At 38.4% G+C, this 25094-nt stretch overlaps 1 protein-coding gene across 2 annotated transcripts; it reads right to left on the reverse strand.

Moving 5' to 3' along the window:
• Positions 1-430: 430 nt before the first annotated feature.
• Positions 431-18150, reverse strand: LOC120536937 (nuclear body protein SP140-like protein). Of its 2 annotated transcripts, XM_039765510.1 has the most exons (10): positions 18000-18150; positions 14345-14791; positions 11077-11127; positions 9880-9987; positions 7278-7325; positions 6795-6923; positions 3554-3678; positions 1754-1816; positions 867-917; positions 431-582 (listed from the first exon to the last, which is right to left on the reverse strand). In XM_039765510.1, exons 2-10 carry the CDS (start codon positions 14778-14780, stop codon positions 556-558), a joined length of 1038 nt encoding a protein of 345 aa, XP_039621444.1. In that variant the 5' UTR covers positions 14781-14791; positions 18000-18150; the 3' UTR covers positions 431-555. The 2 variants fall into 2 exon arrangements, with proteins under 2 accessions (XP_039621444.1, XP_039621445.1); XM_039765511.1 differs by lacking the exon at positions 7278-7325.
• Positions 18151-25094: the final 6944 nt, after the last annotated feature.

Genomic DNA, 25094 nt, shown 5'->3' on the forward strand with positions numbered 1-25094 from the left:
GGAGTGATTTGTGACAGACGGGTATCAGCAAGAGTGAAAGGGAAGGTCTACAGGACGGTAGTGAGACCAGCTATGTTATATGAGTTGAAGACGGTGGCACTGACCAGAAAGCAGGAGAAAGAGCTGGAGGCAGCAGAGTTAAAGATGATAAGATTTGCATTGGGTGTGACGAGGATGGATAGGATTAGAAATGAGTACATTAGAGGGTCAGCTCAAGTTGGACGGTTGGGAGACAAAGTCAGAGAGGCGAGATTGCATTGGTTTGGACATGTGCAGAGGAGAGATGCTGAGTATATTGGGAGAAGGATGTTAATGATAGAGCTGCCAGACAAGAGAAAAAGAGGAAGGCCTAAGAGAAGGTTTATGGATGTGGTGAGAGATGACATGCAGGTGATGGGTGTGACAGAGCAAGATGTAGAGGACAGGAAGATATGGAAGAAGATGATCCGCTGTGGCAACACCTAACAGGAGCAGCAGAAAGAAGAAGATTGTTTTATTTTAGGTGTAAAACAACAAGAGTAAAGGAGAAGAAAATTTCATGCATCCAAGTGATCTTCATGGTTGAAATAAATGTTGATATTTCTGAAAAATAAGACCAAAAAACGTTGTTAATTAAAATATTCTTTAAAAAGAAAACATATTTTAGTTTATTTAAAGATGTTATGGGAAAACAAGAACAAGAATATTTCAGTTCATCAAATTATGCAGATTCAAAGGTCTCATAAATTCAACGTACTAGAATCTAGACTGGGACTCCACCTATGAAAATTTAGCAAATGCATTTCAAAAAAGATTTTCCGGCTTATAAATAATAATAATATTTTTTTAAAAATCCTGGAAAAAAGATGAAATGGTTAAACTCTTACCCTAATGAGTGATTTGTCCACTTGCTGCAAAGCAGGAACAAATTTTATTTGCTGTTAAGAAATAAAATAGTACAGAAGATGGTGGGTAAGTTGAATTATTTAATATCAATTGCATAACTAACAATAACAAAGAGGTATACAGTGATTTGTAAAAGCAGTATTGTTCTGAACTCCGACCTGGGCTGCTTCTCTCATTTGTCGTCTGCTTTTGATCCAAAAACAATTTGCTGTGTTGGTTGGGAAAGCACATTATGCAGGTGTCGTGTAATGCTAGGGGGCTTCAAATAAATGGAGAGCAACCCCTAGCAATTTATTTTCTGCTTGTGTGACATGCCTTCACCTTTCAAGTCATTGTGCTCGAATATTGAATTATTTTTTTTTTGTATGAGCCGTGGCCATCTTTGCTATGTGTATAAAGTCACAGTAGGTACCAGATCTAAGAACAGCCAAATCATCCATCCATCCATCCAACCATCATCCAACCCGCTATATCCTAACTATAGGGTCACGGGGGTCTGCTGGTGCCAATCTCAGCCAACACAGGAAGCAAGGCAGGAAACAAACCCTGGGCAGGGCGCCAGCCTACTTCAGACAGCCAAATCATCTGAACGATATTCTCAAAGCACAACCTGATTCTCTGTCAGAGTGTGGTGTGTAACAGGACAGCCCCCATCCCTGCTATCCATTCAAAGTAACTTTTTAAATTCATTAGCAGCAGTCAGTTCTTAGCTGTAAAGCCCTACTCTACCTGCAGAATAATGTGTCCATTATCATTGGTAAAATTAGCTGCAAGCCACAGAGTGCTTTCAAAATGCCTGAAGAATTTCTTCTAATGAAATCACTGAAAATTGCAGGACAAACAAATGTATCCATCTGATCAGACTTACCTTAAAAAAGTCATACAGATATATTCTTCGACAATTGTTTTGCCCACAAGGTCCATTTGAGTTCTGTAGAAAGAAAATCACGATGATGCTAATTAATTACACATCTAAAGGCATTTGTGAGTACACAATGCTACCCTTATACCCTCATAGTTAGTAGACAGAAGCTATTCAACCCCATATCCCAACTCAGGTGGTCATCAAAGGTATAAGCCATCTGACCCCAGACACAGAGGAGATGGTTTGCAGCTGGATGTGGATGGTCATCCTGTTGCAGCCTCTTTGTTCTCATCCATTTGCATTTCAGAGCTGCAGTATCAGGTGCCTATTACTATTACATCTACATGTGTCAAAAACACCATGAATGATGTTCATAAATAAATGTGAATCAGGATTATATTTATGTGATCTAAGGTATGCAGGACCTCAGCATCTCAGCATCAAAACTCTAGGATGATCATTTTCAGGAGCCATCAAGTTTTAAGCCTACTAGGTCAGGAAAACAGAACCGTCTAATAAGGACTGATCTCATGTCACCTCATCTACTCAGCTGCTTTTCCTGGTTAGGGTCGTGGAGGCAGCAGATCAAGCAGGTCAGACCAGACTTCCATGTCCCCAGCTACTCTTTTAATTGGGGAATTCCCAGGTATTCTCAAACCAGCTGTGAGATATACACCCCGGGTTCTGCATCTGCCACAGGGTCTCTGACCAGTAGGACGTGCCCAGAGCAGCTCTAGAAGGGGGCCACCCAGAGGGCATCCTTACGACATGCCCAAACCACTTCAACTGGCACATCTTGATGTGGAGGAGCAACAAACTCTACTCTGAGTTTCTCCCCAATCTCTAAGCTTCTCACCCTAGCAACCGCCCCACTAAGAAACCTAACTTCTGCAGCTTATATTCGTGATCTCATTCTTTTGGTTATTCTCAGTCATTACCCACAGCTCTGATAGGTGAGGATGAGGAAGAAGATGGACCACTAATCTAACAGTTTTGTCTTTAGACTCAGCTCCTACTTTCCCACCAGCTCCTGAATAACAGCTGCTGTTGCTCCATCCTGCTTACCGATATCACACTCGTTTTTACCGTCACTTGTGAACAAGATTCCAAAGTACTTGGAAGTGTCTGCTAAGGGCAGTTGCTCCACACTCACCAGGAGAGGGCAATCCACTCTTTTCCGAGAGAGAGCAATGACCTCAGACCTGGAGATGCTGATCACATGTGAATCACTTGAGCGAGTGCATAAAGCAACAATGCTACTCCTAGCTTCACCAACTAGACACCCACACATTCTTGGCTACGCCTTGACATCCCGCCCAAGAAAGCCACAAACAGGAGTGGTGATGCCCCCTAGGTATGTGTTGTAGAGGGTGTTGCAGGAATACGGGATAGCAGGGAACCTCTTGTGTACCATTTGTTCCCAATATGAATGTGATAAGAGCTGTGCCCCAATACTTGGCTTTAAGTCAAATTTGTTCATTGTGGGTGTTGAACTGCATCAAGGCTGTGTCTAATAAGGACTATCAAAGGTTTATTTCATTAGCTGTTGCTCTTTACTGTTCTGAGAATGTGAAGTTTGGAAACCTGTTTCTCCTGATTTGCACAATCCTGGAGGAAGATACAGTACATTCATTACTAAATTAGACCTGAATTGAGTCCTACAACTGCATTCTTTTACAGCCTGTGCCAAGCTTATGTTGGTATCATCCACCATGAACTGTCACATTGCAGTGCACTGTACAGCATTTTACAAAGACACCAATACATATAACAGATGGTGGTAAGTTTGCTACCATGACTTACTTTCTTCACCTCTTCCATGTCAATATAAATGCTCTTCTTCCAATTTTTTGAATTTTTCCATCCAGATAAAATTTCAAATTCACCAGCAAAGAACCACACACCGTTAGACAAAACAGACCGTGAACCTAGAAGGAAAAATGCTGGTGTTAGTTCTTTATGAACACTACTGATTTCTAGTTATTATTTTTTTTGACAATTCTAAAAATAAAAATTTACTTTATGACCTTATGAAAGAATGCAGTACAGGAAGATTGCCAAGTGAAAATAAGTGAAAAAAATTATTATAAACATTAATATGCCCCAACATCTATGCTGCATTGTCCAGACTTATACACAAGAAAACTGCACTTCACTAGAGTCTTATATTCATTGGATGGCACTCAAAGATTGTCTTACTGTCCATGATATGGACGCCTGCTCTTTTCAGGTTCAATGTATGCGTGATTACCTCATCACTAAGGTCTTTGCATATAAAGAGAGTATACGCTGAAGAACTTCATGATCGCATCAGTAAAGTGATGGGTGACACTTTAAGCAGTTAAGGAAATGTAACAAGATTGTAGTTTTTGGGGCAAAAGTGCAGAGAATGAAGTTCAAGCAAGATTAATCAGGGCTGTACCACGTCATAAAATTATATTGTCGCCGTTCTAATTACCTCCCACCTTCACGGTCAATTCCCCTACCACTTCATATCTTAAATCATTCTTGAGGCAGATTGAACACTTAAGTGCCAGCTTAAGTGAACAATTAAAGAAAACGTACTAAGTAATTGCAACACAAACACTGACTCGATCAGTTTAAACGTGAAAAGATGCAGACAAAAGAAGAGACGAAGCGGACTGCTAGAGTGGAAAAAAGAAGAGCTGCTCAGGAAGCAGCAAGTGCATTAACATCACAGCAAATGAAAGAGTATGAGAACTATGAAGAACACACTCAGCATTTACGACAGGCTGACGCAGAGCGAAAGAGAATTGCTCGAGCAAATGAGAGCAAAGAACAGACCATACAATGAAGACGGGCCGACACTGAGCGAAAGAGAATCACAATGAGACTGAGGGAGAAGCTCGATGTCGGCAATTAGTTGTCAAACGTGCCAGAATTGCAAAGGAAAATGAGACAGAGCACAGCGCCATCCAGCAACGACAAAGAGACGCTGATCGCATGAGAATAGCTAGAACAAATGAGAGCTATGACCAGAGAGTATATCATTTGAGACAAAACGCGGCAAGTAGGCACAGCTTACGACAAAATGAGACCGTAATGAATACTCAAGAAAGACACCAGAGTAGAAGAACTGTTGAAAATATTAACTGAATGCGCTCAATTCAACAATTTGCTCAATCTGCAGTTAGGCAATGAAAATGAGATACTTGAACATTCCTGTGGTGCAATGAATAAAGTTTGTAGTAAATGCAACGCCTGATAATTTTCAGGCTGAGACTTCTTCCCGAATGGAGTTCTCGAACCTTAGATCCTCAAATGAGTGTCTCCTTATAATTCCAAAAGCTAAACTTAAAAGAAGTAGTGAGGTGGCCTTATGCTGTTATGCACCTAAAATCTGGAATAGCCTGCCAATAGAAATTTGCCAGGCTAATACAGTAGAGCACTTTAAAACACGGCTGAAAACACATTACTTTAACATGGCCTTCTCCTAACTTCACTTTAACTTAATACTGATATTCTGTATGTTCAATTCATCATAATAACTATTCATGGTGGCTCTAAAATCCGTACTGACCCCAACTCTCTCTTCTGTTTCTTTTTCCGGTTTCTCTGTGGTGGCGGCCTGCGCCACCACCACCTACTCAAAGCACCATGATGCACCAGCATTGATGGACTAAAAGCCAGAAGTCCACGTGATCATCATCATCATCATCATCATCATCATCATCAAGTCCTTCCGTGAGAACCCTAAATCCACAGAGGACTGTTTCATTTATGTGAGGTAGATTGCCCAGAGGGGACTGGGCGGTCTCATGGTCTGGAATCCCTGCAGATTTTATTTTTTCTTCGGCCGTCTGGAGTTTTTTTGTTTTTTCTGTCCCCCCTGGCCATTGGACCTTACTCTTATTCTATGTTAATTAATGTTGACTTATTTTATTTTCTTACTGTGTTTCTTATTCTCAAAATGAGTGAAGATTTGCAAAACAACAATAAAGTTTATCAGTTTGAACATTCGACATCTTGTCTCTGTAGTGTATTCAATTGAATATAGGTTGAAAAGAATTTGCAAATCATTGTATTCTGTTTTTATTTATGTTTTACACAACGTCCCAACTTCATTGGAATTGGGGTTGTACAAGTAAACTTTATCAACAATACCTAACACATAGTTTTCACCATTTCGGTTAATCTCTCCAAGCTGATGGAACTTGTGCCCACTGCCAGATCACAGACATGTCTAGAAGTGGAACACCGCTTAGCCAATCTGCTGACGCCCTTTGCCCTGCCTTTTGATGCTGATTGGTCATTCGATTATGTTTAGTTTTGTCACAATTAAAATGTGGTCTTGAATCGAAATGCAATACTTTTCAGCTGCTGCTAAGTGAAATGCAATATGTTTGCTTTGCTTTTAGGTATGACATTCAATCTATTAACATGAATTAGAATGCGTGAGACAAAGGAATTGTGCGGCAAAGTGAAAAACAATTGATCATTTGGTCAATATGCTTTTTATCATAACACGGTAAAAACATGCTGAAATTAAATGCAACTTGTAGTTAACAGGTTGAATTTAATTTAATTTTGGCACAAATAACCTTCCATATGAAACAGACCAATCAGACCAAAGCCAAATAGACCAATCAGATTGCTTAAAGGGATCAGACGCATGCAGAATCACTAGTATTTTGATTTAAAAATAACAAAACTGACATCAGTGCTCACTTGATAAGAGTAAACACTTTATAAACACCCTTTAAGTGCAGGAAATTGAAGATGGAGATTTTATGGTTGTGTGGACATAATTGCCCATCTCCCTAGTAATTTAGTGGTTTCTCCTGTTTCTCAAAAATGGTTGAGAGTTTTGAAACTCTCTTCAAATAAATATTGTAGATATTTTTATTTCCACCCACTTTCATTTCCAATGCTACAGTAAGAAGCAGAGACAGAGTGAACCTGCTACTTAATACAGTCTGACCCCTTTACAGTGTAGTTAAAAGTTACTATCCTGTGTGGTGTGGTGAAACAGAGAGTGGCAAGGCTATAAACAAATTCTCACTGGTGCCGACAGTGTCATTACCTGTTTTGGTCAACTTATTTTTGTTGAGAATTCCTTTTGTTTTCTTGCAGATAATGGGGAGTTTGTTTTCCCTGAAGAGTTTTTCAATTGCTTCTGACAGAAAATCTTGTCGTACTTTCTTCTGAGTACCTGACAACAAAAAAAGAAGTAAAAAATGAAGAACAATTGTTTTGGTAAAGCAGAAAAGCAGTTATTACAATTATACAAAACAATGAGCAAATCAAAATTTGCCTTATACGTTGTACAGGTGGAATTCCGTTGCATCGAAATTCATGAGACCATAAAAATATTTTGTTATATCTGAAATTTCATTATAATGAATATGGGGAAAATGTGTATACTGTTGTGACTGGGGTTGCTGGCGATTCACCATCTCTAAAGACGACAGCACAAGGACAGCTCCGTTGTTGCTCTGCTGCGTCTTACCGCATAACGTGCTTGTCGCACGATGTTTAGAACATTTAACACCCTATGTGGACTCACCTTTCTGTCTCCTGTGCAACCAACTCTGTGACTCAAGCTTGTCAATACCTGTATAAAAAACAGTGTTTGTTAAACTGCAAAAAAAAATTTATTTGAAAATGAGACATATATAGAAATACAGGTATGAATAAGAATAAAAACGAGACGATAGATGCAACTTTTTTTTTCATTCAGGTCCCAATGTCTAATCATTAACTTTGTCTTCTATTTTTTTTTTAAATCTTCAAAATTATTGGTGTGATTCTGAAATGCTTTTGCCACGTCATTTCTTTTCATTCCGGAATCAACTTTTTCCAGGATTGTTAATTTTTCTTTCAGCGTAAACTGACGGCATTTTTCATTTTTATGTTCATTATAAAAAGAAAACTTTGAGAAGCACTATGAAACTTGAGCAGTACAGTATCCGCACATGACACAACCACCCACGCGGATGCTCAATTGAGCACTGACTCGCAATACAGCTCTACCTGAATGATGTCGTGCCTACACTCTCACCGAGACTGCCCGAGACCAGAAATTTCACAACAGACTTTTGGTCTAACAAGAAAGAGACTCTCCCAGATTCTCCCAGATTTACATGAAGTACGCACGCAAGTATAAACAGTAAAACGAAGAAGTATAAACCGGGGTATTGTTTACAGTGGTGGGTGGCGGATGTACAACCTGAAAGAGTTGTGGTCTGCTCAGGTTCATTATGTGTATTGAACGGCCTAGATTTGGTGCTAGAAATTAGACAGAGTTTGCAACATTTTGAAGAATATAGGAATTTTGGTGTGGTCTTGTGGACACTTGAGAATATTGGAGTAGAAGGAAATGAATAGCCAAACAATCTCTGAAAAAGAAAACTATTGATTTAAATACCCCAGAAAGGGGAGACAAGTGTTTTAATCACACTAGCTATATGTTCAATCTGGCAAGAAACTTGAGATATAGAAATAAAAGGAAGACATCTCTATGGTATTCAAAAGAAGGTTCCATCTAATAATTGGAAGGAAGAAATCGGAGGGAGGTACTTATAATATCAAGGCTAAGGATTGGTCATATACCACTAAATTATACTGTCAGAAGGGGACCTTGTTTTTCAATTTCCTGGATAATCCAGTTACTGAGTGTGTCATGGCTGTCTGCAGATTGTAGGTATTTGCTGTCTTGCAAAGGAGTTCCCATTTTGAAGTTTATGGCTGGTTGAGATTTACAAACAAACAAACCATACAAACAATACCACGTGTGATAACAGAACTGCTGCTTCCTTGGAGGGGCCTGGATAATCCAGTTACTGATTGTGTCAGGATTGTTTGTGTAAGTATCAGCTGTCTTGCAAAGGAGTCGCCGCTTTGACGTCTTGCCTTGGAGGATTTCTGTATTTACCTGACTTGGCAATTAACATTTTTGACAATATTGGTTTCTAAACAGCAGATCTGTACTCATTCATGGTTGGTAACAATACATTTTGTTAACTCGTGTTTTCATTATTTGTTAAACCCAGGAAATTTAGCTGTGCCACTTGTTTAATCTGGTTGTCCAGAACTGATAATTGCAGGGACTGAAAGAGATTTAAGCTCTGGCCAGGAGAAGGCAAGAGAAGGGGACGGTCCACTGAGAACGCTGCCAAGACACCTGGACAGAGCAAAGGGGCTCGCAGGCTGACAAGGGTACGTGGCTGGCACGACGTGAGGCACAAGGACGGCAATACTTCCAGGGAGGAAGAGACAGCTCCATAAGGAGACGCCGGTTGTGGGCCCAGCGAGAGAGGGAAGCTGCATGGAAGGATCGAGCCAAGCTGGCAGACAAGAAATAAGGCGTGCCTAGGTCACAGCAATACAAGGAGCCCAGAGTGGAAAAAAAGGAACAACGAAGAGACGCCGACAGGGATTCCACGATTCTCTTGGAAATGAGTGTCCGGTGAACAGAGTGCATCCGTGGACAGTTGAACAATTAAGTGTTGGGGTAACACTGAGAACAAACAGGACTTTGCCCCACTACAGGTTGTATCATCCAATTCATGTTTTTAATGGACTTTTAGAGTGTGGACTGTGGGCTTTCCTTTCTAAGATAAGAAATTTTCTTTATGATACTGTTAGATTTGGTTTATGTTCATTTATCTTTTTCATGTACTTATTATTGTCTGGTGTAATAGAAGTTACTGTTACTTCCTGAAATTGCTGTTGTGTCTTTCATTGTGTGTTTACTCACCGCCCAATTTAAGAAACCTGTGTGCTATCATTGGTAAATTTCAGGAGTTCCCAGTCTCTTAATAAAACTGGGTGGCGTAGTCGCATATTTGGATGGTGTCTAGTTAGATTACCTGAAAGTGTGACCAGACACCTGTTACAATACTTTATTTAAAATTGGACAACATCATACTGGAACGTGTAGACATTGCTGTCATCAGGAAACAGTAGAACACATACTACTAAAATGTAAAGCATATGAAATGGAGAGGATGGAGCTTCACAATGAATACTCTGTTAGGATAGCGACAGGCATAAGGAAAATCACAAGATAATCTATGTATTTTTAAAATTAGTAGCTTTTGTATTATATTATTTTGCAAGTTTGGAAGATTAAATTTTACTATGCAGAAATTAACCCTTCCACTAACCTGAACTTTTAATGGTGAAGCTTTTCACAGTCTGGGATGGAAGAATTCGTCTTTCATTGGCAGGAGCCACACCACCCTTGCTTGTTTCTTCATCATCAGTGTCACTGTCTGCCACAATTTAAAATGCACAATTAGAAGATCTGTGAAGGTAAAGAACTATCTAGATGACAGAGGACTGGCACAACTGTGAGCAAAACTTTGAATCAATTAAAGGATTCTTGTGCCTCCATACTCCACACAATTTCTTAGAAAACTGTTTAGTAAGATCAGTTAGTTGTGAGATTATCATGTTAAGTTTCTTTTTTATAAACGGCTAATATAATTTTTAAAACCTATAAAATATTGTACTGTGGAAGGCAAAGGTCTATAAAGTGATGATATTTAATACAATTGTAATAATGCTGAATTGCATTGCACTACAAAGTCCAAATTAATTGGTTAAAGTTTACTATACTAGAAGATTAGAACTGGCAAAGAAAGGTAAATTCATTTGGGATGCTTCTCCCACTAACAGAACTGGATATTTTAACAGTATGCAGTACTGCAGTAAAATGCAGTAAACAATATTTAAGAGAAGAAAAAGGAGTCTGCATGCTTGTAATTTCACCTTTTTCTTTTGTCTAAGCAGTTTCTGGAGAACTTTGTTTATGCAAAATAAAGAGACTGGCGGTAACACGTAAAAAAGATGACACGAGAAGCAGTGAGCATGACGTGGTCCTTCCATTCTCTCGCTCAGTTACTTCTCATATGTTGAACTCACTGGGCTGTTTATTTTTGTTTGTTGGAAGCTCCTGATGTGCTGTGTTTTCATACACCATACCTCCCAAACAAGAATCTATGACAGCCTCTGTCACCGAGATACAGATGTTAACACGGCGGCACACGGGGCTCCTACTGGACTTGGTGTAAGGTCGTACTGTATGTCTTCCTCTGCTCTAGTCTCAAACTCAAGGGAAAATGGGCACCTATTTCAAAATATTTCCTTAGCAACCAATTGAATTAAACACACTGAGACAAACGTATCAGATTACTGCAGACTCTGAGGTCAAGATGTTAACGCAGCTTGCGTTTTAAGTATTTCTATGATTCCTTGCAGTCCTGGTCTTCACTGAACTGAATCATATAAAAGACAGAAGAACAGAGTAGAGAGAACTGAGAGAGACAGCAGTCGTATTACGTGTGTGTTTATTTTAGTACCTTGTATCATTATTGCTCCAGTTGCTGCTTCGCTCACACTCACACTATCACCTAGGAAATAAACAGACACAGTTTTGAGATTTTGCCAAGACACACACACAAAAAAATGTTTTTTAAATGTATAAGCTCTTTGTAATTTATTTGATGCACAGTCATTCACATTTCCTTACACAGTCTTGTGAATGGAGCTCATCAAACGTTACCAGAAGAAAATGGTGTGAGACTTAATAAGTTTTACGAAAAATTGCAAAAGACATGTTTACAATTTCAGAATATTTTGTCTATGTATAAAAATGGTTGATTATTGTTTCTTTACGAAACATTTTTAAGGTTTGTTTTATTATTTTTAAATGTAGTAGTGTCACATTTTAGTTTGCACAGCAAAAGTTAAACTGACAAACATTGCAGCCACAGTTCAGTTATTAGAAAATGTGCTTCACATAACTTATTTACTTCTTATGTCTTAATTATTGTATATACAGTATGTATAAATCACTTATATGTTCATAGTCTTAACTGACCTTGGTGAAATATGCTGGGGTTTTTGTTGTTTATTAATACTAATAATGGTTATGTTCGCTAATTCACTTGCTCTTTCATATTTTGTGTTGATGTTGAAGAACCACAGCTCCTCCAACCTGACCTTGGTGTCACACTGGTGTCTGCCTCTGTTATGTGCCATTTGGTATGGGATTCATAAAAACAGTGATAATGTTTGTGACGTGTCATATGTTGGAATGAAAAAGGATTGCATTTTATTACTAAAAATGTTTATGATGCAACTTTTGTTGGAATGAAAAACCGTAATGCATTTTATTACAACAAATGTTTTTGATGAGCCATCTGTTGGAATTAAAAAAAATGTAATGCATTTTACCAAACTTTATATTAATTTCACCTGTTTTTTGTCTGGTACAAATCTTGTAATCGATATTTAACCCACCTCCTATTGTCCAAATGACTTGAAATTTTGCACACTTACTAACTTCCAATGACAATACATGAATCAATAATCAGTTTCACTAATTGATCAATTAATCCATGTTAATTAAGAAATTAAATTTTCATATGAAGAATAGTTCAAGATTTCACCAATAGATGGCGCTAGTAACAGATAGAAATATTAAAGGAAGTAATAAAATATCAATTACAAAATTATATTAAAACAAACCCAAGACTAAAAAGTTGAAAGTAATATATACAGTAATCCCTCGCAACTTCGCGGTTAACTTTTCGCGGATTCACGACTTTGCGGGTTTTTAAATGTAGTAGTAGTATTTCCTAGTCTAAGAACAACAAAACAAGTTTGGTGATTAAGTGCATTGTAACACGGGCTGTGATTGGTACATGGGAGGGAGACGACAAATCACAGCTTCCCGCTTTCTAATCGGGCCCGTGATTGGTGCTTTGAATGATGCCCAGATCCCACAGCATCTCCCCTTGTCTCTGTCACGCCATTTCGCTTCAAGCTTTCTCGCCGAGCAGTTTACTTTACACTGTACTGTGTGTGATTTTTTTTTGTGGTTTCTTTGTGTTGAACTTTGCTTCAGTTTTCACCCCCTGCAATGGCTCCCAAACGTGCTCCTTCTTCCAAGGCTGGTGCTGAGCCTAAACGCCGTTCGATCGGCCCAATTTTGCAACAAGGTCGACGACGTCATGACCGCCTACAATCTGCTTTTCGACCGGAAAAAGAAGCAGCGGCAGCAACTGCCGATCACAATGTTTTTGCAGCCTCACAAAAAAGAGCCAGTTCCTACTACTACTATGGATACACCTTCGGAAACCGTGGAAGAGGTGCCCCAGGAAAAGGCACCGCCGTCTGAAGAGACGTAAAATACAGTCGGCTGCGCAGTAAAAGTCATCATCACCTTCATTGTCATCATTTTTACTGCACAGCATATTCATCACCATCATCACGTCATATATAGCTACGTGTACTTCACTATACAGTAACTGTAAACTTATCTACCGATTTCATATTGCTTAACAGTTGTCCCTGTTATTAATAGAGTAAAGGGTGGGCTGTAAACAGTACAGGGAGGGTTTGAAAATGTCCAAATACACATTAAATAATTAAACAAATATGGTGTCCCTATTTCGCGGAAATTCAGTTATTGCGGCCGGCCTTGGAGCCTATCTCCCGCGATAAACAAGGGATTACTGTATATACAAAAAATACTTTTTAAAAACCACACTTATATTAAGTTAAAGAGTGTACTAAAAAGTAAAAAATAAGCCTCTCATACATCACTTGTAAAATAAAAGTGTGGACGCTATTCGTAAATCAACATTCAAAAAACACTTCTTAAAATCTTAGCAAAAACGTCCACCTTTTATTTTATTTTTATTTTTTACTTTCTAGTACACTCTTTAACTTAATATAAGTGTGGTTTTTAAAAAGTATTTGTTATATATGTTTTATTACTACAAATGTTTGTGATGAGCCATCTGTTGGAATGAAAAATGTAATGGATTTTGTTACTACAAATGTTTGTAATACGCCTTGTGTTGGAATGACAAATGCAATGCATTTTATTACTACATGTTAAAACAAAATACATTCCAATAGATGCCACACTACAGACATTAACAATGAATACACTGAGTTCTACAGTATGTTGATTATTTAGATTTGAACCTGTCTTAGATGGGTAACACAGTTAGTGCGTTATAAAACTGTATAGGCCAATAGTTCAAACATCCCAGTGGAACATCCCAGAAACATAATGTGTGTATGGTAGAGTGTGTCTCAGTTATATACAACATTAGAATCAAATGACAACAATCAAATTACAAGGACCAATATGAAGATGAATGGTATACAGTTTTTAAACATTTGTCGTTTTGGAGTTTTCTTTGGACTTTAAAACGCCCAGCTGTGTGTTTAAAAAATGTTCCCTATGAACTTTGTTCTTTTGCTGTTGTGGAATTGGAAATTGAACAGTGTAATACAGGGCAAGCCTAAACAAGTCACATTTTAAACAAGTTTTCTATAAAATGTAAGGCTGGGTGACACCGAATTTGAGTTAACAGTCAGTGCCAAATAGAAATCCTGAGAGTTTACTTCTGTCATGAATGTCATGTACTGTTCAAAGATGATTATTGTGTATCTAGTTGGTGGAAAAGGCCTGTGGTGAGAGTGTCCCCCTCTACATACAGAACAGTCCTCAGTGTGTTTTGTGTGTTTCTTACTGGGCTGGTCAATGATTTCATGTTGTGCAACATGAGATGTGGATCAAGTCTGCTATCCTGATTTTGATTAACAAACCTGAAGCGCTGGAATCTTCCACAGGTTTAGTGCTGATGCTGGGAACCTCTTCAACTATGACCCGAGGACTTATTTTTTGCTGTAGATGATGTAAGACATTTAATATCTCTCTTTGCTCATCTTGCATTCCAAGAAACTGTTGCTTAAGATGAACGGTTTCCTCTTGCTGTTTCTTGTTCATTTCTTGAATCAGTTGCTGCAGCTGATGGTTTCCCTCTTTCTGGGCCTTATTCATTTCAGTCAGCTGTGTTTTGTTCATTTCCATTTCCAGAATCAGTTGCTGAAGCTGATGGGTTCCCTCATGCTGGCTCTTGGTCATTTCATCCAGCAGGTTGCTGTTCCTTTCAGTCTTTACAAGTAACTGTTGCTGAAAGTGCTCATCTCCCTCCATCTTGCTCTTGGTCACTTCAACCAGTTGTTCGAGATATTTCTCCATTATGGAATTTGCTGTTGCCAAACATAAAAGTCAGAATTAAAGACATATTTTCAATCTACTGTCATGACAGTCCCTCGTGTTTGTTGAGGGACACATTACTAATTTATCCTTAACCAATCTATATCTGAAAGCATTTTTCACACTAAGAACATCTGCTATTTTTTTTAATTGAAAATGGCCGCCTTCTTTTTGTGTCTCTATGAATTTTGTTTTGTGTCCTTGGTTTTCCATTGGATTAATTGCCCAGTCTACAATCATCCGATAGTAGAAACAGTAGTTGTGGCATCGTCACATCTACAGAAGTGAGTGTGCATGCAGTTAACCTGTGTGCGGTTGTGCCAGATGCTGTCAGTACATTGTCACAGACGGCTGGGGTTCTTACCCGGCCGGGACGCCTAGAAGGTCCGGAAGGTGGCAGTAAAAGCTTCCGGGTCAGGAGGACACAACCGTCCTGGAGCAGGAGAGGACCACGGGAGAGGAGGAGAGTCTTTCCAACTCGTTGGGACCTGTGGCCACCGCCAGGGGGCATCTTAAGCCTCCTAGAACCTGAGAGAACATTACTTCCGCCACACTTGTCAAGATGGCGGAGGAACCTGCCAGGGACGCCCGGAGTGCTTCCGGGGCAAAGGGCAGCACTTCCGCCACACCAGGAAGTGCTGCCGGAAGATCGTCATCAGCCACCTGGAGCACATCCGGGCAGGAATAAAAGGCGGCGCCTCCCAGCAATCTGGGAGCTAGAGTCGGGAGAGGGAGCAGGACGAAGCTCCCAGGAGGAGATTGGCGGCCAAGGACTGAGAGAAGGAAAGATTATTGGGTGATTATTGCTTTATGCATTGTGTGGTGTTTTGGGACTGTGTTTATTTAATGAATAATAAACGTGTGACTTTTATAAAGATGTGGTCTCCGACTAGTGGTGTCCGGGCAAGTCTCACAACATCCAGAACACAAAATTGAAATGAAAAGGTTTAATGTATAGAATAAACAAGATGAATTTACATTTAGAATGGATTCATTTTAAACAGAACACTGACGGCGAATAACCACATAGTTAACTTTTGAGTAGAACTTTGAGTATGTCTGGAGCCGTCTGGAGTTTTTATTTTGTTTTTTCTGTCCTCCCTGGCCATCGGACCTTACTTTTATTCTATGTTAATTAGTGTTCCCTTATTTCAATTCTTATTTCTTTTGTCTTTTTTCTCTTTCTTCATCATGTAAAGCACTTTGAGCTGCATTAATTGTCTGAAAATGTGCTAGATAAATAAATGTTGTTGTTGATGTACTATGGGCTGTAATAAAAGACATTGTAATATTTACACTAAAAATAGTACATCTTATTTACAGCACCTTTTCAAAATGCATCATATTTATTTTTTTTAATACCATCATGTATCCATTTCCTAGAACTATGATTTTATTATAGGTTGCTCGTGTCAGTTCATCTTAGGGCACACTCACACACAGCACTAGCAGGACCTTTCAGGTGATTCTGCCAGTTTTAAGAATGTACAAGAAAAGTACCAAAGTCTCTTGAAAAACACAATGGTGAGAATTCCGCACGGACAGACACCGAGTTAGGATTTGAACCCACTGCCCTAGAGCATTACCACTAATCACATCACCACAGTGCCACACAACAAATAACGGTAACACGGCGAACTGCAAAAAATATGCAATAACTCCCCGGAAAGTGGCAGAGCCAGAAGTTGAAGTTAGAAGTCAGGACAGATATTTACCTGTCTGCGTACTGCCATGGAATGAGGTAGGGATCAGGAGAAGAAAAAACAAGTCAAAAGGACTAGCAAGACACAAAACCAGGGGGACAAACTAACATGTGATTAAACCCTGCAAAAGTCTACAATCTGTGCAAAAAGCACTTGCAAAAAAACATTCTGGATTTGTATCCACAAATTATAGACGCAGATGCACATGTGGCACTGGATTAAGTGATGTCAAGCAATGCAATCTCCAAGTCCATGTCACTTAATGAGGGCCGACATATCCTGGGTTCATAAAATGGCAGGGCTATCTAAAACAGTAAGATGGCGTCGCAGGAAATACAAAAGACGAGAATAAAATAACAAGCACAGAAGCAAAACAAAAAATAAAAAAGCAAAAAACTTTATGGGATTCAAAACCTCAGAAAAAGTGAAACGGTTCCACGAGAAAAGTCTATTGAACCTAGAAAAAAAAAAATCACACAGGGCTGCGATTTATGTGTCTCCTATTATTTAGTACGAGGGACGTTCAAAACGTTCCCGCTCTTTTTTTTAACTCTATTTATTACGAATTTCAAAAACAAGTTACATCACCAGCGTTGTACCAACATTTTAATGCCCAATTACTACTCCTCCTGCCTTCACAGTTTCCAACGAAAATATAAAAGTGCGGAAACTTTTTGCACGTCCCTCGTATTTATTTCTTTATTATTAGCACTAATGTTAGTATTACTGGATATATGCAGTAATTGCTGTAGTAACAGTCGCTTAATTCTGCATGAATGAGTCTCTTTGATTTCAAAGCTAAGCTAAGCAATGTTCTGTCTAAGCATGGAAAAACATGTTTTATCACATTTCTCTCCTTTCTAAAAATCAGTGACTATAAAGCTTTTTTTAAATATATAACTCTGCTAAGAAAGAGTGGGAGCATATGAAACTCAGCGCCTGAGGGGACTTCTGTTGGCTCTATAGAGTACGCTAAGAGGGAGGACCAAAAAAAAAACTTTAATAAACCACAGATTTAAATTCCAATCAAAACTCTTCACATACAATCTATTACTAATAACTTAAGAAAATAATCTAATAGGTTAAACAATGAAGTTTTTTATAGCAAAAGGTAGAATCATAACTTCCTGGAAAGTTTCTAATATCTGTATGATACCATGGTATATTAACAGTACATGGCCATGACAATTTCTGTTGCAAACAGCTTAAAAAGTACAACATTTAAATATATATTTAAATATGAACCTGACTTAATACATTTTTTACACAACAATTGCACTGAACTTTCTTCATCTTAGTTCTTTAGAGGTAGGTTTTCAGTCCCAGACGGCAAACAGTATATCAAATATCACTCCATTACACTTCTGAAGTGCTAGATTAAGTACCCATGAAAGTAAGCTTTATATAATTAATGCACAGACCAAATAAGAACAAAAAGAAAGAAAGAAAGAACAACAAAAAAAAAAAGTCAAAGCATGAGTGTGTGGAAGCAACTTACAGTCTGTCTTTTTTACGATGAGTATTTAGCAGCAGATATCAGCCACACAATTTTTGCTTTCCTTTTATTGTCAATTGTTGCTTCTGATAAGTTATAAATTAAAGGCTAAATGCGTTACGTTGATCTTTCCCACGCCAGTTTATGAATGTGTTTTTTTACAGTACTTTTCCTTTTCTAGAATGCTCTGTCCAATCAGCTTTTTTGCTGCATTCCAGAGGCGTTGTCTTCATTTTCACACACCGAGTGATGGGTTGGGTTTTGACATTGCTATTCGATACATCTGCAGTCAGTTACACAGGATAAGCAGGCACTGTGCGAATGGATTAAAAAACCTTCAGATTTCTCCTCACTGATAAGTTTACAACATGTTTTTTTATTAATTTCCATCCATCTTCTGACACATTTCATCCATTTCAGGCATGTAAGGACCTTGCTTCATTTGACTGCTGCTTAACAGGTGGTCAAGTGCAAAACCAAGTTAATCCAAATCAGGATTATGGAAGGCAGTGGGCATAAGGCAGGAACCAGCCTTACAGATGGTGTCACTCCATCACAGGTCTTGCATCCACACGTGGCTAATTTAGAACTGCAACTTAATTAAATGCACACATGAGTAGGATATGGTAGAAGAAGCAGAGCTGCCAGAGTAGAAAAACCTCTCAGACAAGAAGAGAACCTGCAAAACTTCTGTCCGAGGAATCATTTGTCATAATAAACCTTCACTTAGACCTTCAGAACTTACAGTAAACCAGCGATAATCAGTGAAGTGCATTTGCCACTTCCGTTGGGGTTTCCCTGGACCATATAGTTTTACCATTCAGGCATTCTTTAATCTGTCTTGTCACCAACATATAAAGTAATGCATTATCACAACTGTGTAATGAAAAAGTGAACCCCGTGTCTGGTCTGCTTTCTTTCTAGGCCTGGCATTTTTAAATACTGTGCTTAAAAAGATGTGAATCATCAGTAAATAATAAATCCTTACCATTTTCTATTTCTGGTCAGGTCAGGGTTGTGGAGAATGCACTGGTAGAGCATGTTGCTGCACCTGCTACACCATGAAACAGCTCGGGATCCTGATTGGCAACCCTCCAGGCAGACACACGGTCCAGTTCCAGAAATGATCCCCTCCCAAACCTGCATCAGGGCATTAGTGAGCTCCTGGACAGTCTTTCGTGCTATGTGACAGAGTTGGATACATCGATAAATAACATCCTATTGGTTCTCAATCAAATTCAGGTCTGGAAAACATGTGGGCCAGTCAGTTCATAAATGCCTTTCTCATCCAGGAACTGCCTACATACTCTGGCCACGTGAGGCCAGGCATGGTCCTCCACCAGGAGGAACCCAGAGCCCACTGCACCAGTGCAAGGTCTGAAAGTGTCTCTGAGAATTTCACCCCAGTACCTAACAGCAGTCAGGGTACCATTGCCTAGCACAAGGAGGTCTGTATGACTCTCCAAGGATATGTCTCCTCAGACCATCAAAGACCTACCACCAAACCAGTCATGCTGAATGATGTTACAGGCTGCACAATGGTCACCAAGGCATCTTCAGGCACTTTCATGTCTGTCTCATGTTCTCAGTGTGAACCTGCTGTCATCTGTGAAGAGAACGGGGTGTGAATGGCACAGCTGCCTTATTTCTCTGGTGAATATCAAGCAGCATAGTGATGAGCTGTCAGCACAGGTCTAACTAGACGATGTTGGGTCCTCATGCCACCCTCATAGAGCCTGTTTATGAACATGCAGGCCAGTAGCCAGCTGGAGGTCATTTTGTAGGGCCCTGGAAGTGCTGCTCCTGTTCTTCCTCACACAAAGGAGCAGATACCAATCCTGCTGCTGGGTTGTTGCTCTTCTATGGCCCTGTCCAGCTCTCCTCTTGTAATGGCCCATCTGCTGGTATTTCCTCCATGCTCTTGAGACTGTGCTGGGAGGCAAAGCACAATTGCAGTTTTTTTGGAATCTAATCAAATAAGAGGCATTATTTTCATCAGTAAATTTTGATTCTGTATTTGGACTTTCATCTTGACAATGCAACATATAACTGCCTGTGATTGAATTTCGTTTCTTTCTCTCTATTAAATAAAATGATTTTTTCAAATGTTTGGCTCTGAGATTTGTTAATTGTCTTTGCAAAAGCTATTCTAATGGGAAACTGTTAATGTTTTAATACGAATGGCATATCAAGATCTCCTTTGTTGTGTAGTGTTATCCCCTGAAGATGTACTACATTACCTTTCATCTATACATCCTCCTTTCTACAGTAATTCGTGCGGTGGAAGACTGGCAGCGGTGGGTAGAGCAGCCAAAAATTGTACTGAAGTAAGAGTAGTGTTACTTCAAAATAATATTCAAGTATAAATAAAAAGTAATCATCCAAAAAATTACTCAAGTAAGAGTAAAAAAGTACTTGGTAAAAAGACTACTCAAGTACTGAGTAACTGATCATAAAAAATTATTTATTTTTTTAGAAATGTAATAAGACAGACAAAATATAAAATAATGTGCAAATTCTGCTATTTCCAAATAATAAAATAAAAAATGAGTAAAAATAAATAACATCTTTACAAAATAAAGATGCACAAATAACACAAAGTTCCAAATCTCAGTTTTTCACAACACAACTTTTGAAGCCGATGCCTACAGTAGGTAACATGTAAGTTTGAACAGTGCAAACTACTTACAGTGACAAGATATACTGTACACCAGGGGTGCCCAATGCGTCGATCACGATCGACCAGTAGATCGGAAAGGTAGTGCAGGTAGATTGTGTTGCATTCAAAAAAAATTTTTTTAAACATTAGTCTATTATATATATCCTCCCTATGGCATTTGCCACTTGATTGACATACAGGGCGGCCAGTCTGAGATCTCTTTACTTCTAACACGCTGATCATCCCACACGCACGATCAAATGCGCAAGCTACTGCAAAACTCCGGCAATCTAAGTGATCTAGTTAGCCTTCCAATTTATATCGACTAAAGAAGGGATTTAAAAAAAAATGTGTTGGTTATGGGCTGCATGTGGAATTGGAAGAGAATTTTTTTTCTCTCACAATGTCACAATCAAAGTGCGTTTGTCTGATCTGTCAATCTATCATTGCTATTCCAAAGAAGGAAAATGTGGAAAGGCACTTTGGAACTGTTCATAAAAACTACGAAACTGACTTCCTTCCGAAAAGCGATCTGAGAAAGAGAAAGGAGAGGGAACTAAAATCACAGTTAATCGGACAGCCGTCATTTTTCACTCGGCTGAATTCAAAAGCAAAGGCAGGCACATCGAAGCATCGTTCTGGGTGAGTCACTCGATCATTAAGCAGAAGAAGTCCTTCCAAGATTTTGAAATGGACTTGTGATTATTATTGCTACGCCTGTTTGGTGAAATGGAGTCTTGTGATTATTGCTGCTTCGTCTGATTGGTGAAACAGTCATGCAGTAAATCCACTGATGGATTCTCTCTGACAAAAATATTGCGCACTGTATCTAATAGAAAAAAAGTAACGATTCGAATGTTTCCCAATGTAGCAGAGTTTCTTAGCAGAGTAGCATTTCTTCTTCACAAATGTACTCAAGTAAAAGTAAAAAGTATGGTGCAGTAAAACTACTCTTAGAAATACAATTTTTTTAAAAAGTTACTCAAGTAAATGTAACAGAGTAAATGTAAGTCATTACTACCCACTTCTGAAGACCGGACGTTGTTAACGGTTGTAGTTATTCTTCGGGATATTGTAAGTTGATGTTTTCATCTTCGTCACAATCACCACCAACTGCTTCAGCATAGTCTATTGATACACATTTAACCAATTAGCTGTGTAACTCATCAACATTTTTGGTGTTAATTCATTTGACTTTATCATTTCTCAGTGCTAAGATTGCCCGTGTACTCATTTCTTATATTGATAACCCTTCGTGATGAAATTCTTCAATAAGATTTGGAAGTAATACGTCTTCTTTAATTGGCAACTTAAAGTGAGGAAAACGTTATAAGAGCAGAGAGAGCAGAAACTGTGCCTGACAAAAGCACTCACACGAATGAGAGGTAAGAGGACTGTGTGCGTGGGCCGTTAACTGGAAATGGTTGTGAGAGGGTGGGACTTGAAAGAATCGCATGGCCAATGTCTAAACTCACAGGACTTGAAAAAATCTTCCAAAAAGATTTGTAGCAGGATTTTAGATGTTTTTATATAATAGTGAGATTTAATTATATTTTCATTTACCTATTTCAGTGACGCCGCATGGAATGGGAAATAAACCTTTAAATAAAAACTGTAATTTTTCACCTGTCAGAGTTAAGAGGGTGGGATTTAGGGAGCACTGTGTTTTGATTGGTGAACCATCAGTAGAGTTGACAGAATCCTAAATCCAAAGAGGACTGTTTCATTTATGTTAGGTAGAATGCCCAGAGGGGACTGGGCGGTCTCATGGTCTGGAATCCCTACAGATTTTATTTTTTTCTCCAGCCGTCTGAAGTTTTTTTGTTTTTTCTGTCCCCCCGGCCATTGAACCTTACTCTTATTCGATGTTAATTAATGTTGATTTATTTTGTTTTATAATTATGTCTTTCATTTTTCTATTTTTTAATATGTAAAGCACTTTGAGCTACTGTTTGTATGAAAATGTGCTATATAAATAAATGTTGTTGTTGTTGTTGTTGACATGAAGTTTTGGTCAACAAGGGCCATATTCACAGCAGACATTTCAGATGCAAGTGTTGTGATGATGAATTCATGACTTCTTGATTTAAAGTAGCCACTTTTGCACAGTAATTGTGGACAACGTTTTCTTGCACTTGAATCTGCCATAGATAGACACAGTCACAGGTTTGAGCATCTGACTCACCAATGAGAAAAATATTTAAAAATGTGAAAACTGACTCCTTGATGAACTAATTTTAAAAATATAAAATATTCCAGCTTTCAAATCAGTTAACTAAGCTCCCAAATACACCTGAATGTTACACCATGCATAGCTTTCTGAACTTTTTTTTACTGTACTGTGCTATAGTCTTGAATTATACAATTTATAACAATATATTTAAGGTTTAAAAGTAAAATAAGCTGTGTTTTATTGAAAAACAAAATGATTATTGAGTACGTGGTTGAAACATTTATTTAAGACAGCTCATATTTATTTTATGTTACAATTGTTTACAGATATGTTTTACAATTGGCTAAGCAATTTACTCAGTGCCATGCAGCCTGATGGTTTTAGGTTCAGGACTATGAAATACCATTTGTGTCGAAACGAAATCAATAAAATTGAATAAAATAAACAATCACATGCAAAAGTGCAAATATCTTTATATATAGATCTACAACCTGCCACATAAGTGAACCAGCCAATGTGGCACACTGTCTGAAGGGAAGTAAAAGTGCATACACCTGATGAGCCCCAATTAGGGCAAAACACGTGTCATGTACTTTTTGTATAATTTGGCAGGTACCATATTTTATATATATATATATATATATATATATATATATATATATATATACTGTATATATATATATATATATATATATGAGACAAGCAAGTGCACTGTCACCAACATTATCTCCTTTTCCCTCCACAGTACTGAGAAGATGCCCAGCAAGGGCAACTGACTCCGCCCATTTTCAATCTTAGTCAAATAAATCCTGGGTGTCACCAGAAGGAGGCGTCTCATTTTTAAACTGAGCAGACCACAGAACGGAGTTCCTCCAAGACAAACCTGCTCAACTGAGCGACCTAAAACAAGCCAAGGAAGTTACTTTTCTTTTTTTTATTCTAAGCAGGTTCAACTGGGCACTATGTCTACATAGAGGGTCACCTGGAATTTCCAGCCTCAGTCATTCTGCATTAATGTGTGTCTATGCGATTTTTTCACAGGCATTTTCTGAGCAGACACGCCACTTGGTCAGTCTTAAACTAATGAGCTCTTCATCACTTTCACATAATGTTGTAATGGCATATTGTACCCAGTTGGAGTTGTTGAGGACGCAGATGAAAAATGAACTGATATTCTTGAAGTCTGAAGTGATTGTGAGCAGGCATTAATGCTGAACAGGCTGCATCCTGGTGTGGAGGCTGTTGTGAGAGTCTTTGTCAAGGGTTCCTCAAGATCCGACTCTGCTCATGATAGATAATATCTGGCCAATGCCCGTTATGTGCTTGTTTGGAAGGCACTGTGTGCTCCATGGCATAGGCGGCCTAATTATTTTTTAAATATAGGATATCCAAAAGAAACGAGAAGATAAAATGAGCAATTCTGTAGGAGGAGATTTTGCTCCAAACTGAACTGGAGATGTTGACCTACAGTATGGATATTAATTTCCAGTGGAACACTGTCACCTTCATTTCTGAAATAAATGTTGATTTTCCTGAAAAAGAAGATCAAGGAAATATAGTAATTAAAATATTATAAAAGAAGAAAAGCATTAGGCTACACAAGAAAAAAAAAGAGTATATTTGAAGTTTTTCATATTTTATCAATTGATCCCTCTTATTCTTTAAGTATAATATTCCATTTTATTCTATTCTGTACAGCATATGCACAACAAAAGTCTAAAATGAAAGAATACAGTCACTTATTTAGTTTAAACACGTTAATGTTATGCAATATCTGTTAGCCATATTTTCAACCAGTTTAAAAATAAAACTGACATGCTCACAGAAAATTGTTTACAACTTTACAACCTCAAAATATTTCACAATCATTTTAAACTCTCACTCTGGCTGACCATTGTTTTGCAGCAGAGAAGGAGCCTCTTACAGCTCATTTCAAAGATATTTGAAACATTGAAGCACAATGTTGAAAGTTAAAATTATTTATTTTCTAGTGTTTTGTACAACAATTAAAACATTAGCAACTCACTATTTATTTCTCTGACCATTTTCTAAATCCGCCTCTTCCTCTACTGTACCACAGGAAGCCGGAGCCTACAATATTGGGAGCAAAAAATAAAATATGCAAAATCTGTTCTGTCAGTCTCTGGGCTGGAAATCAAACTCTTGATTGTGATGTCGCAGTACTAATCAATGTTCAATCATGTGAACAAAATGTCATTGATATTTATAAATGAAGGCTGCAAAAAAAATGACTGCTTCCATCAAT

Source organism: Polypterus senegalus, chromosome 10 (assembly GCF_016835505.1).
Source record: "Polypterus senegalus isolate Bchr_013 chromosome 10, ASM1683550v1, whole genome shotgun sequence".
Taxonomy (NCBI): Eukaryota; Metazoa; Chordata; class Cladistia; order Polypteriformes; family Polypteridae; genus Polypterus; species Polypterus senegalus.

Coding starts and splice junctions, on each gene's coding strand:
- LOC120536937 (XM_039765510.1), bottom strand. CDS start 14,780: ATGGAGAAATATCTCGAACAACTGGTTGAAGTGACCAAGAGCAAGATG. Junction 6,924..7,277: donor GTTGCACAGGAGACAGAAAG/GTGAGTCCACAT, acceptor TTTTGTTGTCAG/GTACTCAGAAGAAAGTACGA. Junction 1,817..3,553: donor ACATGGAAGAGGTGAAGAAA/GTAAGTCATGGT, acceptor TTCTTTCTACAG/AACTCAAATGGACCTTGTGG.